Source organism: Leptonychotes weddellii, chromosome 6, assembly GCF_054177405.1.
Source record: "Leptonychotes weddellii isolate Sample4059 chromosome 6, ASM5417740v2, whole genome shotgun sequence".
Taxonomy (NCBI): Eukaryota; Metazoa; Chordata; class Mammalia; order Carnivora; family Phocidae; genus Leptonychotes; species Leptonychotes weddellii.
Window position 1 is genome coordinate 30075829 of NC_138374.1, and position 15239 is coordinate 30091067.

The 15239-nt window shown below is 41.6% G+C and overlaps 1 protein-coding gene across 1 annotated transcript in view; it reads right to left on the minus strand.

Moving 5' to 3' along the window:
• The window catches only part of PLCE1 (phospholipase C epsilon 1), a 299036-nt gene that overhangs the window by 150554 nt on the left and 133243 nt on the right, over positions 1-15239 (minus strand). The window contains exon 3 of the mRNA XM_081823078.1: positions 7559-7847. Within this exon, the coding sequence (XP_081679204.1) occupies positions 7559-7847 (289 nt within the window). The remainder of the gene's footprint in view (positions 1-7558; positions 7848-15239) is intronic.

The following is a 15239-nucleotide window of genomic DNA, read 5'->3' on the forward strand; positions in this document are numbered from 1 at the left end:
ACTATGGGGCTGCAAGTGAGGAGTGGATGGGCTGGTATAGTCAACTCGGCTCTGGACCCCCGAAGGCAACTGGTGCCTTGGAACGAGGGGAGAGGAGTTCAGACAGGAGTAAGGGAGGCCCCAGACATAGCCCTGCAACCATTCCAGGGCTCTGGTGCTGAGAATGGTTTACTGAAACACTACAAATGGCTTTTGTGCCAGTTCAAAAACTTCCTGAATGTATTTGCATTATCATTTTGTATGAGTTTGATATGTTTGTACAACCTACAGTGTAAATTAGTATTTCCTTTTTTTGGTTCTAAAATTATCTCATTCCATTAACTATTATCAAATAGCAATGACTACATGTTCCTTGATTCTGTGAACACACCCGCCACTCGATTCCACAAAGGTTTATGCCAGATGGGTCTTTCTAAAAACCCAATCTGATCAAATCACATCCTTCCTTAGAACCCTTCAGTGTCTTTCATTACGTGGTAAAATCCAAGCTTTTTATCATGAAATATAGCTCCCTGAAAACCTATTCTGTGCCTGGTCCTGTGCCAGGCAAGGTGTGTATAGGAGGAGGATGAGCATCAGAGCTTGTGACTAGAAAAAACCCCAAACAACTAAAATGAGGTGGAGACAGACATTGCTACTGGGGAGCTGCAAACGTGTCTCCACCGTAGCGGTGACCATGAGCCTTGGAGAAGCTTGGTCTAGGTTGGCTGCACATACCTACTGGCTTTGTGACCTTGGGCAAGTCACTTAAACTCTCTGAGCTTCAGTTTCCTGGTGTCAATAATTTCCTCCTCACAGGACTGTCAAAAGGATTGTCTTAGTTTCCTAGCGTTGCTGTAACAAATTACCACAATTGGGATGGTTGCTAACAACAGAAATTTATCTTCTCCCAGTTGTAGAGGCTAGACATCAAGAATCAAGGTGTTGGCAGGGCTATGTCTCCTTTAAGACTCTGGTTAGAATCCTCCCTTGCCTCTTCCCAGCTTCCGGTGGTGGCTGGCAGTCTTTGCGGTTTCGTGGCTTGTGGTTGTGCCACTCCCGTCTCTGCCTCCATCATCACATGGTACTCACCACAATGTGGGTCTGCTTCTATGTCTCTTCTCTTCCTCAAACAGGGAAAGCCAGTTGCTGGGTTTGGGGCTCACTCTCACTGAAAATGACCTCATCTTCACTTGAGTACCTCTGCAAAGATCCTATTTCCAAATCAGGTCACATTCACAGGTACTCGGGGTTAGGACTTCAACATACCTCTTTTGGGGGACACAAGTCAACCCACAATAAGTACTAAATGAAATAATGCAGAAAAAGGGCTTGCTGCATTGCCTGGAACATGGTATGCACTCAACCGGCTGCCTAGATTCAAGTACTCACACTACTCCTGACCTACCTACATACCCACGTGCAAGATTCTTAATGTCTCTGGGCCTCAGTTTCCTTAGCAAACAGTACCTTCTTCATTGGACCACTGAATGGCTTTCAATGAAATTACACAGGCAAAGCACTCAGAGCAATACCTGGAACCCAGCAAGAACTAAGAAAATGTTAAGAAGTAGTATTATTGTAATTCTACCCAACTCTAACCTGCTCCTATGCCCAATTTTCTCTTTACAAATGGAAGAGTTTAAAATTTCAGAGATAGCAGTAATGGGGATGTCACCTGGAAAAAACTAAAAAAAAAAAAAAAAGTTATTCTTCTGCCTGACCCTTCTTCCCCTTCAAAATACAGATAATTGTTTTGGCTAAAGAAGCATCATGTCTCTAGTTACGTTTGAGGTACATGACTTTACTCTCCCCTGGTACTTTGGAAGCACCCCCTGGTTATAAGCAGGGGTGCAGAGACACAGTCCTCAGTCACACCTGGCCATAGAGTGACACGCTTGGGTCACATGCGATGTTTTACTCTGAGGTTATGCTTGGGTGTGGAGTCACACTCCTTGGTCACATCTGAGCATGTTTAGGTCACACCTAGACATGGAGTCACTTTCCTGGGTCACACTCAGGCATAGTGTCACAGTCCTGGATGACACCTGACTACTGTGGATCCAAGGCATAGGGCTTTGTCTTATACCCACCAAACTTACTGACCCCGTGAGCTACAGACCCCACCATCAACTGTGCAGCCCAGCACTTCATAGATCTCTTGGCAGGTAGTAAGAGCTACCTCAGTAGACCTAAAACCTAATATTACATTTTCGCTGGAGTGAGAAAAGTCATCGTTCAAGTTGAAGACTTCCAGATGTAATCCCTTACATTCTTCCCAGAGGTTACACAGCATTGGGCCACAGTGAACAAATACTTTCTAGTTGATTAACTGGTACAGAAACATACCCCAAATTACATAAAGCATACTTTTAACCACCAAGAAAATAATTTCAAGGCCACAAAACTAATAAGTCAGAGGATTTCTTTAAATAAACTTAAATCTGGGAATTAGAAGTATGCATATGCCTTCCCTACTTGGTAGGCACGTAAAGATTAATTGTTCTGATTATGAGGAAGTCAACTAAGACAGCCTTTATAAACTAAATAATTTATGAGGCACAGTCACATAGTTTGAATGTGTGTGTGTATTCTTATTACAACTTCTTTTTTTATCCTTGAAGGTATTAATTTTAGAAAAATACACAAATAGAATATCCTTATTGCAATAAAAGAAAAATTTATTAGACCTTTCTATCAGAAACAAAATATTGTCTACTTTCAATAAGAATATTAAATATGTAGGGCACTTTTCATTTTCATATTAATATTCTATTCACACTCTATATATGACCAATAACTTTAATATAGTTATTCTTTACATATATATACACACACTCAAACTGGTTAAAATGAACAGTGGAGTTTTCTTTTCTACTACATAATTTAAATATGGATAACTAAGCTTTGTCCTGGTTATATGTAAATACTTAATCCTTTAATTTGTAAACTTACTTAATAACAGTTTGAGGAGGAAAAATTGAGTTTAATGTACCAAATTTATTATATTGGCTGGTACAATATGCACATTTGAAAACACTTAGCTGCCTTCTAACGAAAAATCCTTCCCCTTACCACTATTTTTTTCTAATTTTACTGTCAGTGTTTTATATAAATATCAGCGATCTCACTTTTTTCTCTCCCTTCTTACTTTATCTTGTTTTTGTAATTTTTCGTAGAGAGTACACTGGGGGGTGGGGGAAGAAACAAAAACAGGTAATGGGTTTAGAAAACCTCCTGATTATTGACGCCAATAATTTCTTTTGACTGTCACTGCTATAGGGAGTTGATCCTGAGATTCTAGCAAGGTTAATGGGGAGGGGAAGAAAGGGACCCAGACTGGAAGTAGATGGTGTAAATGCTCCATTTCCCATTTTGAGACAGCACACCTTTGTAATCCAGGGCACACCCTTGCTAATCAATGCTTCACATCAGAAAATGTTTGTTATTTGGCAAACTTTCGACTTCGTAGACAGACCATCCTTGGTGGTCCTGAAGGCAGAAAACTGGGAATGTTTGTGTCCTGATTGCTGGCTGTCTTTCTAGAGTCACCTGTACCATCAGAGGTGTGGAAGCTCAGTGAGATACTGAAGAGTCAGCACAACCCTGTAGTCTGGGGTAAAGTTGCAAGGCTGCAGAGCTCTGGCCAAGCAAGCCTTGAGTCCCCAGTTCCTGACTTGTGAATGCCTTGTGTCTCGTGAACAACTGACTGGACATTTTCTCTTCCTATTCTCACCTACTGCAGGCTGCTCCAACCCTCATCTTGTAATCACAACCCCACTTCCACAAGACGAGCTGACTTGTGCCCCCTCCTGAGGTTCACATGAAAAGCTGTCTGTTTTCACATTTCTTTTCCACAACCTCAATTCTAACATCTTAATAGACCTGGGACCAAAGACCTATGTAACATCTTCTTCCTCTTTTAAAAAATTTTTATTCTTTTTTTGGGGGGGGAGGGAGGTTTAAATACATATAAAATGTAGCATCTTAACCACTTTTAAGTGTATATTTCAGCGGCATTAGATATATTCACACTGTTGTATAGAACTCTTCATCTTGTAAAACGGAAACTCTATACTCATTAACAATGACTCCCCATTCCCCGTACCCCATCAGCCCTTGGTCTCTATGATGCTGACTGTTCTAAGTGCCTCATACAAATGGAATCAAACAGTACTTGTCTTTCCCCCTCCTTTTTCTCTACCTTTCCCAAATCCCTTTAATTTACTTCAAACATGACCTCTCTCATGGGAGAAGTCATTCTGTTTTAATCTCTTCCTTACTCTTTTCCTCTGGGGGAAAAAAATTAAACCCTGCCCGGCCTCTCTTCCCTTCTTCATTCCATTTATAAGCCTCCATTAAAAAAAGGGGGGGGGAACTACTGGGATAATAATTTTCTGATTCTTTTATATAGGTATGAGTTTTGAAATGTGATTAACCATACAAGAGAACTAGATGCCAACATCCAAAATCTCTAAAATGGCCCGAAGTTCTTTTGAAAATCTTCATAAAAGTTTCAATTTAACTCTTTCATCTTGATTAAACTTATTTCCCTTAAGCAGGAAGTGTCTTTTAACTCATTTGCATTGCTTTTTCTTTGGAGGTTCTCAGTACTCGAATAATAGTGTTTGAGGAGAATACCCTGGGAAGTGTATAACTTTCAACTGTGTTGTGGGTTAAAGAGGTTTTTGAGGATGAGAGTCAACCAAATCACAACGCTTAATACTGTGTCTCTAGGAAAGTATTCTCAGTTCCACACAGCCCCTAAGAAATGAACTTCTGGAATACAAGTTATTTATAAAATGGGGACTGAGTCTGTGTTATATACTTCCCAGAAATTTTCATTAGCAATACAGAACTGAAAGCTTTCGGCCAACTCAATGCCACAGGACACACAGTGAAGCCGACAACCAGGTCACAGCACCAGCATGTCCTCCAGACCCCCTGCTGGAATATATGGCCAATGAAGTTCAAGACCCAACTAGTCAATAGGCTGAACCTATAGATTCTATAAACATTCTATAATTCTGAACACCTGTATGGTTTTTTGGATGTATTTTCTTCCACTGCATGTTAAAGAAACATATGGTTCACTACAGCACGTATAGACTTTGAAGACCCCACAGGAGAGGGCACTGAAGTTGGAGAAGTTTTCCAAGAGAACAAGTCAGAGTTACAGAAGCAGAAGCCAGTCAGCTAATTGTATTGTTCAGCAGAAGCTACTTACAGAGGGATACCAAAAACCATTAAAGGGCTACAAAACAAAAAGTTAAAGAAACTCGCAACTCTTGCATAAATTGCCAATTTAAAGAACACATTAGCTGATGGTCCAATGAATCTCTGAGCTGGGAATGTTGATAAAGAAGTCTGATCTGGGGGCGCCTGGGTGGTGCAGTAAGTTAAGCGTCTGACTCTTGGTTTCAGGTCAGGTTGTGATCTCAGGGTCGTGAGATTGAGCCTAGTGTTGGGCTCCATGCTCAGTGTGGAGTCTGCTTGGGACTCTCTCTCCCTCTCCCTCGGCCCCTTCCTCCCCATCTCTCTAAAATAAATAAATAAATCTTAAAAAAAAAAAAAGTTCTGATCTGAACAGAGAAGTACAAATAGCAATTGAGATCAAGCTACTATCAGGGCAATAGACATGCTACAAGCAGCCTCATTTTTTCTTCCCAAAGGTCTGTGTGGGACTGGAGGCAGCTGCTTTGGTCAGGGATCCTAGAGATCCATCCCTTTGCAATTAATGGAGAAGAAAGAAAGTGGCTTCTATTGACTTTTGTTCGTCTGCCGTCTCGTGTTTTGGTCCAAGCCATTTGTCACAAAGAACATTAACTCCCTCTCTAAACTCTTTGAACTCTTCGAGCCACTTTCACATTATTTAGTACTTAACTCTCTGCAGTCTCATATTATTCTTTGAATACTTGGTACACACAAATCTGGCCTCCTCGTTAGAATCATGAACAACTTAAGGGCAAGTAAATTGACTTTCATTTCATTAGAATCTCCCATATACCAGGGCGCCTGGGTGGCTCAGTCAGTTAAGCATCTGCCTTTGGCTCAGGTCATGATCCCAGGGTCTTGGGATCGAGCCCCACATTGGGCTCCCTGCTCAGTGGAGAGACTGTTTCTCCTTCTCCTTCTACCCCTCCTCCCTGCTCATTCTCTCTCTCTCTCTCAAATAAATAAATAAAATCTTAAAAAAAAAAAAAAAAAAGACTCTCCCATATACCTACACACAGCTGGGCACAGATGGGGTATCTGACAAACACAAGTCGATTAAATCACAGGATGAGGTCCTCACATAGAGTCACAAGACTTAGAGCAACAATAACTCCGCATACCAATCTCAGCCCAACTTCCCAGGAAGAGCATGGATGGAGAATGGAAGCTTGGCCGTCACCAGGAGCCAAAACGGGGTAGAGAAATCCTGAGTCCTGTGGACAGGGGAAACTGCTTACCACCTAGAGACTCCAAGCTCTGTGACAGCAGGAACTGTGTTTTGTTCCCTACCCAGCACCAAGCACCTAGTAGGGGCTCAGAAAACATATGTTGAATAAATGAAAAACATATGAAACCCTTTGGTCTCTTGGATTAGTGTCCCCACACCTTGTGTTTTCCTTCATTCATCATTTATCACCAAGCCGCAAAAGTTAAAATGACTCCAGAAAACAAACCAACATGGTACCCACATGGTACACAGGGAGGTGTGTACTTCCTCTTGGGTCTGCCCAGGATGTGTGTGGTGGGGAGGGGGAGGAAGGTCACTGGCCTGCTAGCCACAGGTCTGGGGCTTGCTGTGAAGGGACAATAGCTGCTCTCCTTGAGAGAAATAGCTGGATGTCAGATCAAGCTCTTGGCAGCCCCCAGGCAGTGGAACATTGCTCTGCATGGTCCCTGTCTGGCTGGCAGCTTCCTGCCAGGGAAGGCTGCCAAGCGGGTTGTGACAGCTGTGCAGTGCACAAATCTCCAAGGTTCTTTGGTGCACTGCCATTTCTGACCTGCCTGTCTGCTACTCGTGGGAAGTAGCTGGGAAGTTCTGGTGCTCAGGGACGCCATTTTCCATTGGCTTTCATTTTTTAGCAGGATGCCTGACTATCCTGTTTTTTAAGATGGGAGTCATTGGAAGATGGCCTTTAGCTTTTCTGGTCAACATGAACCTATTGATTCTGTGTGGGAAGAAGAACTACATTTCATTCTGTTCCATATCAGTGTTGGTTTTCACTGTGACCACATGACCACACTTGTTTACAAGCATCTTATCACAGTAATTGACATCTGTCATAGACTACCACCAGGAGAAACCCTATGTCTGAATAATTTTTTTTTTTAAATTAAAGATAGTCTTGTAACCATTTACTTCTTTTGAAAAAGAAATGTCAAAATCTTAATGCTTATTACTTGGAATGTTTACATCTTACAGGATTTTGATAAAGGACTACCTCTTTTATAGTTTGTTAAAATGGCAACTTTTATTTAAAATTGCCAATAAGTAAACTAAATTTTCCATCAGGACATGCATAGATGTTAACTTAGATTCCTTTCTGCACTGAGAGATGAAAGTTAAAAGTGAAATTTCAGATATTACCTTTTAGCATCGTTCGTCCAGTGGATCCTCCAAAAGTACTGAGTAGGCCACTTCTAGCTCCCAAAGATGTGGTCGCTTCTAGGAGAGAACCCGTGATGTATTGAGATACGGACGTCCTCTGCAGGGTGGCACGGTACTCACATAGGGTGTCTCGGACACACTGCTTTAAGCATGGACTAACGCTTATCCTTTCATGGGCTGTCTCGGAGGCTGGGAGCTTTGTGAAGACATGGAGAAGAGATCCAATTGTATTTTCTATTTCTTCTCCCCTTCTCACTGCATTGTAGATCTGTGAATAGCACAGAGTACAGGAAGTATTAATCTAGTTTCTTAGAAAAGCAAATTAGTTTGTTGACAAAATGCCAAGATGACTTATTAAGAAAGAAGGCTCAGTTGCTCTAAGCGCAAACACTCTTGAGCCTTGGACTCATGCATTAACCTGAACATTCTACAGACACCATTTATTTGGAAAAGCTATGTGCAGTTATGAAATCGGCCATTCAAACAACCCTGCTATCAAACAGAGCACTTACAAGTTGTTCCAACCAAAAATATATTCAGCTCAAATTTCTTCTCCTCCTCCTTAGCAGAGCAAAGTGTTTCTGCAGAGTGACAAAGTCAAACCTTCCCTTTTTGTCCTTTTGGACTCTCCTGAGTGCCTGACTGTCCCAGGTCTGTCTGCCTCCAAGGAACACTTGAGCTTGACATTCATGAGGAATCTTTTCTCTATGCTCAAACTTCAGTGAGGATGAGAAGGTCAGGGGAAGGGGAAGTTCTATATTTCTCTCTTGGGTATAATCCTTCAATCCACCAGCTCGGTTCAAAGTCTTTGAATCCTTTTTTCCTCTTCATCCTGTTTCACCTCCCACATTCAGTGAGTTGACAGATCCTGCCCACTCTTCCCGCTCTGTCTCTGTCACCATCCTGATCTCCTCTCCCCTATCACCTGAATTCACCAAGAATTATCTCAAGGAGATTGCACAATTAGGACAGGCTTCCAGCCATAATTCCAATACTGTTGTTCAACATGCATTTATATAGATCCTGCTCGGTGGGAGGCAGTGCCCTGAAAGATGGGGGCATGCACAAGGAACAGCACACACCTCCTGTGCTGAAAAACGGCACAATCTAATTTAGAAGATGGGGCCTGAAAATTATGAGGTTTGACAGTACTGTGGGAGGTTCTGGGTTTTGTGAAGGTCTCTGGGAAGCCTGAGACTTCTGAATAGTATATAAACAACAGGGAAGAAATACAACATGGGTGAGTTAGTATAGTTTTCTGATAGTGGAATAAAAGTTGACTATATTGCATTGTCTCCACCTTGAGCACCTTTCCTTGTCATTCATTCATCAAATCAGAAGGAGTTATTTTGTATTTATATACCAGTTATGTGTCAGGTCCAGGTAAATAAGACAGCTTTTCCCCTCAGAGAGTTCAAAGTCTAATAAGGGAGACAGATAAGCAAAGAGTTCATAGTAGGGTGAAAATGGAGGTCAGTCCCTCTAGTGACATCAATGAGTATCCAAGGAAGAGAAGACCCTCACATGTCCTGCAGGCTGTGCATGTGCCCCTGTGATGCTGCACACTGCAAATCTCACGTTAATCAGGACCCACCGGCACTCAAGAGGACACCCACTGAGCTGTGCTAGGTCCTTAGGAGACCCTAGAATGTTCCTAGAACACCCCTGATATTCAAACTGCACTGACTCTAACTAGATTTCTATTCCGCCTTCCGCAGCCTACTTGTAGATACTTGCCACTTGAAGGAAGAGTCTGAATTCTTGAGCTTTAATTCTCTTGTCATTAAATTTCTGGTGGCCAGTGTGGCCATGGAAATGTTGTGCTGGGACAGAAAGAGCCCAGGACTTGGGGTCAGGTATGTGGAGAGGTACGGCTGGCTCTGCCTTGACCAGCTAAAGAGAGGGTCATAAACATGAACAAGCTGACTTGAATGTTTAGAGAAAGCTTACTCTTCTGTAAAGTGGAGATACTAACGCCCCTTCTTAGGGACATTGTGGGATTCACCACGATCATATATGTAAAGTGCTCAACCTATTGTCTACAAATGGCACCCATTACTATGGGGCAAGAAGAGAGTGGACTCTTCCATCCTCAACAAAGAGCAGGTGGTTGTATAACAACAGAGCACAATCTATGAAATTCACCGTGATGGGGTTGTAGCCTTGCTCTTATGTGCTGCTGGATAATATCATCCTAACCTTATTTGGGTGTATTGTGAGGGCAAACTGGGGTTGAGAGTTGCAGAGCTCAGGACATGCCTTTCTTCTCTCAGTTCCAAATCATACAGGCAATCTCCAACACACTAAGTCTCAGATGAATCCTTCAGAAGTTCAAATGCTCTAGAAGTTCAGAGAAAAGAACCCACTGTGAGGTTTGATGGCTAAGGAAGGCTTCTGAGGAAAGCAGATTTGAGCTGTGCCTTGGAAAACAGGCACGGTTCTAATCAGAGCACCTGGGGGAGGCAACTCACATGGTAAGCAAGGGTGAAGAGGCTGAAAAAGAGAAAATGCCCAAAGGACAGTGAGCAGAGCAGGGTATTTAGAGCAGAGAATGAGTATAGGGCAGAGAATAAGTGGGAAATCAAAAAGGTCAGCTGGCCTGATAAAGGAGAGCCTTGAATGTCAGGCAAAGAGGTTTAATCCATCAGAGGTGGGGAAACCTTCACTTCTTTGGTTTATTTGTTTTTATTAGAGGAATGATGCTAAAAGGGTTTTATTTTACAAAGATTAATATGCTGATGGTTCTTAGTTACTAATGGGCTTACCTATTATCTACTTTCTTTATATGCCAAGCTGCTCCGTTGGCTCATCATGCCTCATTCGTTACCTTATGCATTCCAGTTTCCACATCGCTCCTTCAGAGATTCCCAGTGGCTCATTCAGTCCCTTATCCAGCTTTCCCTAAATGCTTTCCTCATATCATTAGATCCAGAAAGACTGTAGGAAATAAGGACTCCTTGATCACTGAAACACTCAGTACTTAATTCTCCTTTTGAAGATTTACATTGCATATTAGGATATTAAAGACAATGAAAAGGGTCAGAGTAAAGAAATCCATCTTATTTTGTTTAACTGAGTGTTTGGAGTATTTATGATGTTACTTGACCATGGATTTCTTTTTCTTTCTTCCTTTCTTTTTTTAAGAACATAGCATGTGAACGTAGTCTTGTATCAAATAATTATTCTCTTTTCCTTGACCTCTGTGAAATCTCTGAAATAGACAATCATCCATCTTTCCTGAAGTCTTGTCTCTTTTATTATTTTACTGCTACATCTCTGCCTTATTCTGTGGCTCCCCTTCCTCCGTGGGCCTTCAGGACAGCTGTAATGCAATAGAGATGTGCCACCCAGTGACTGATGTAGGGGGGGTAACATACTGGCTGGCCATGGGTCAGATTTATCAAAAGACCGTTTAATCTGACACATAGTGTTTTAAAATCAGGAAAGTGGGGAACCTGGCTGGCTCAGTTGGTAGAGCATGCGACTCTTGATCTCAGGGTCCTGAGTTTGTGCCCCACACTGGGTGTAGAGATTACTTAAATACATAAATAAATCTTAAAAAAATCAAATCAAATCAGGAAAGTTTACATACACATTTGAAGTTATAGCATTTCCTAAAAACTGGAACAATCTGGCAACACTGAACATTCCCATGAGGTGTCAAATGGCTAGACCTTTCCCTGTTGCCTGGGGCATGAGTTCTCCAGTTGGCACCAATCCCCACCCCTCTCTAGTGATCACATATTGCGAGTATCTGGTCACTATTAGTATATAAGTGTGTGATCCATGCCTTAATGGGATATGAACATGGTTGTAGCTATATACAATAAACCGAGCTCCCCCGACATGTACTGAACTCCCCCAACATGTCCTCTAGGTGATCTTCCCTTTGCTAGTCTGCTCTCAAGGGGTGTTGCAGTTTATCTCCAACATATGTAAATGTTATGTATGTATTAAATAATCATGCAGCATTGCCATCAGCCCCTTGTTTCCAAGTCCTCAAACTTCTCTGAAGAAATAAAGATAAAGAGTTCTAGAATAAACTCTACCACCATTGCTAACACTCCATTAAAAACAAAAAAGAATCTACAGGTTCTACCAAGATCTGGACCAACACTTGCCAGTCACACCAATCCTGGGTAAGCTTTAATAAGGTACCTGTTGGAAGGCTGAAAAATGGATCAAGTACTGGTAGATATGGCAATGCTCAGAGAACATGTTAAAATCAGGCTATAAACCCTTATTAGATCATCCACTTACAAAAAAAGAAGCAACCATGGAAAGTCCCACATATATAGAGTGGGAAGAAGACGTAGTATAGAACAGTCATTGTAAATGTGGCTTTGGGGTGTTGGTTTGAATCCTAGCACCCCTGCTTCCCAGCTGTGTGACCTTGGATAAGTTGTCTTGTCATTCTGTGCCTCCTTCTCTCCAATATAGGGATATAATAGTATGCCTCATAAAGTTGAGGTAAGGATTACAAACTTTTATAAATGTAACTGATTAGAACAGCACCTGCCACTTAGTAAATGCTCAACAAATACTGTTTTTTACAATGATGGCGACAATGTTGATTGTGGCAGACTGTAAAAATGGCCATAAATTATTTCCTTCACTGATTCCAGGCTAGCCCTGTGATTTGCTTAACCAATGGGAATTTAGCAAATGTGATGCATGCCAAGTCTTGAAAAATACTTGTGCATTCAACCTTGTTTCTCTTGTTGCTTTTGGGAACTCTGCAACAACTATCATGTGGAGAAGCCAGAATGAGCTTGCTGGAAGATGAGAGACCATGGCCCAGTCATTCTTTTCACCCTGGTGGACAGCCTGCCAGTAGCCAGACACATGGTGAGGCCATCCTAGATCCTAGATCATCCAATTGCCAGTCCAACTGCCATCATAGATACATGAGAGAGCCCAGCAGAGTCTCCTGATCCAGACTAGGAGAACCACCCAGCCAATTCACAGAAACACGAGCTAAATAAATGATTGTTGTGAAAAGTCATTAAATTTGGGGAATGCTTTGTTACAAAAGTTAACTGACAAAATGATGGTGTGTTGGGTGCAACAGGTATTTACTTGCGTGAGATTTGAATCCACACACTAACCCTGTGAGGTTGATTTATTTTGCAGATGGAGACAGTAAGCCTAGGGAGGTGGAGAAATACAGCCAACTTCACCCAGCTAGTAAGAAGCTGGGCCAGGACTGAAATCTGGTTTGTCCAGCTCTGTGGTCCAGCTTTATCTGTTGCACTAAACTTGGTCACACCAAAAACCCAAACAGCGGGATTCAAGAAAATAGTTATTTGGCAAGAGGTTTCAGTGTTGTTTACATTGCTGTTATTGTTTTGATTCATGATAATTCCTTTCATGGTCACCCTAAACTACATTTGAAAATAGGCAAGTTATGACTAATGAATGGCCAAATATGTTTCCTTTATATGGTGATTTATAGTTTTAAATTACAAGGAAAAAAATACATAAACTTTATCTCATTCGATTAATGTGGTAATAAAGGGGCTGAAAACTAGACAGAACACCATCCTGTATGGGCCAATATCTTTTTTGAGATAAAATCAACATGTCACAACACGGCATCTAAGCTTGCCAAACATGTATGTGTCCATTTATTCACTCAAAAATTGATTTATATTTATTAAGCACATACGTTGCCTCAAGCCCATTACTGGGTATCCAACAGTGAGCAAGAAGAGCTTCATTTTAGTGCAGAAGGCGGTCAATAAATACGTGGGCCAAATAAGTTAATTAAAAATTGCAGACTGTTACGTAGTCAAGATGTATTTTGGATATAGATTTCACAGGACTTGCTGAAGTGCTGGGAATAAGGAAAGGAAAGGGTCAAGGTTTCTACACTGGGTCATTGTTAAGTTCCTAGAGATTTAAAATTTACATAGATAGCTATATAGATCAATGTTGCAAACAGTACCCCCCATGGCTCCTGTGTTTAACAACCACTGTGGACATGAGTGGACCGTTCTCATGGACGTACATTATTCCCATTATGCCAGGTGCTACCTTTGAGCAGGATGACCTTGATATTATGAAGTTACTGGCAGAAAAGCAACTAATGCTTAGACAACACTTAAGAAAACATTTACGTTCCTTGTGACTCAAGAAAGAGGGATGCATTGTAGAAACCAGCACTGGGACATGGAGGTCAGAACTAAAACAAAATAAAAGAAACATCCAAGACTGAGGAGAGCTGGGGCAATTCAGATGCAGACAAAGCCGAAGACTTTGGTGCATGGAAAGGCATGAAGTAGCCAGCACACCACATCCATACCACTCACCTAGGAGGAGAGCTCCTTCCTCTACACAGCCACAAGGAGCTTTGTGTTAATTTGACTTCTACTGGGGTCAAAGAGGGTACTGGTCAAGGGGGGTCAATTTCATAACTTGCTCTGTTTCAAAAGCTATCTTTCTGGGGTCAGCATTATGGAAAACTATGATGTTCTTAGATTTGATGGCACATCTTCTGAAATCTTTCAACAAGAAGAAGGCTTGGTTTTTTTTTTTTAATTATTATTATGTTAAATTAGCCAACATATAGTACATCATTAGTTTTTGACGTAGTGTTTAACAATTCATTAGTTGCATATAACACCCAGTACTCATTACCACACGTGCCCTCCTTAATGCCTGTCACCTGGTTATCCCATCCCCCCACCCCTACCCCCTCCTTTCTGTAACCCTCAGTTTGTTTCCTGAAGTCTAGAGTCTCTTATGGTTTGTCTCCCTCTCTGATTTCTTCCCATTCAGTTTCCCTCCCTTCCCCTGTGGTCCTCCGTGCTATTCCTTATGTTCCACATAAAAAAGAAGAAGAAGAAGAAAGAAGAAGAGGAAGAAGACCACAATGATGATGGCTTGTTACTTAGGTGTCCATTGACTCAACAGTACTTGTAATCACTGCAACATATACTGAGTGCTTAAAACGAAGTAGGTACTGAGCATTGAGCCATGATTTCACTGAAACTTCAGAACAGCTCTAGGAAGATGTATTACCACTGCTTAAAAATAAAGAACCAGTGTGCACACAGCTAGGACATAGCACCAGGATTCTTCATCTCAGCCGGAGCTGCTAACCAGTTAGGGAATCCTATAATATAGTTGTCAAATCACTTTTCAGAGGGATAATTGTAGTGACAATCCTTCCTTCTCTGTATATTGTCTGTCTCCATCTAGAATATCAGCTTCATGAGGATTTTACTTTTTTCATTGCTCTATCTCCACTGTTTAGAAGTGTTTGGCATTACAGCTTCTCAATAAATTCTTGATTAAATTAATAAATATCTCTATTCTATATCTTCTCCAAGAACTTGGCTAGAGTTCTCCAGTTTTTTGATCATGAATCTATTGGATACATCTGAACTACAGGTGACATTTGCAGTGTCGTATTTGCTGAACAACAGACGTGGAAATCACATAGAAATGGCATGAAGTGGGCGCCTGGGTGGCTCAGTTGGTTAAGCGACTGCCTTCGGCTCAGGTCATGATCCTGGAGTCCCGGGATCGAGTCCCGCATCGGGCTCCCTGCTCAGCGGGGGGTCTGCTTCTCCCTCTGCCCTCTTCCCTCTCGTGCTCTCTGTCTCTCATTCTCTCTCTCTCAAATAAATAAATAAAATCTTAAAAAAAAAAAAAA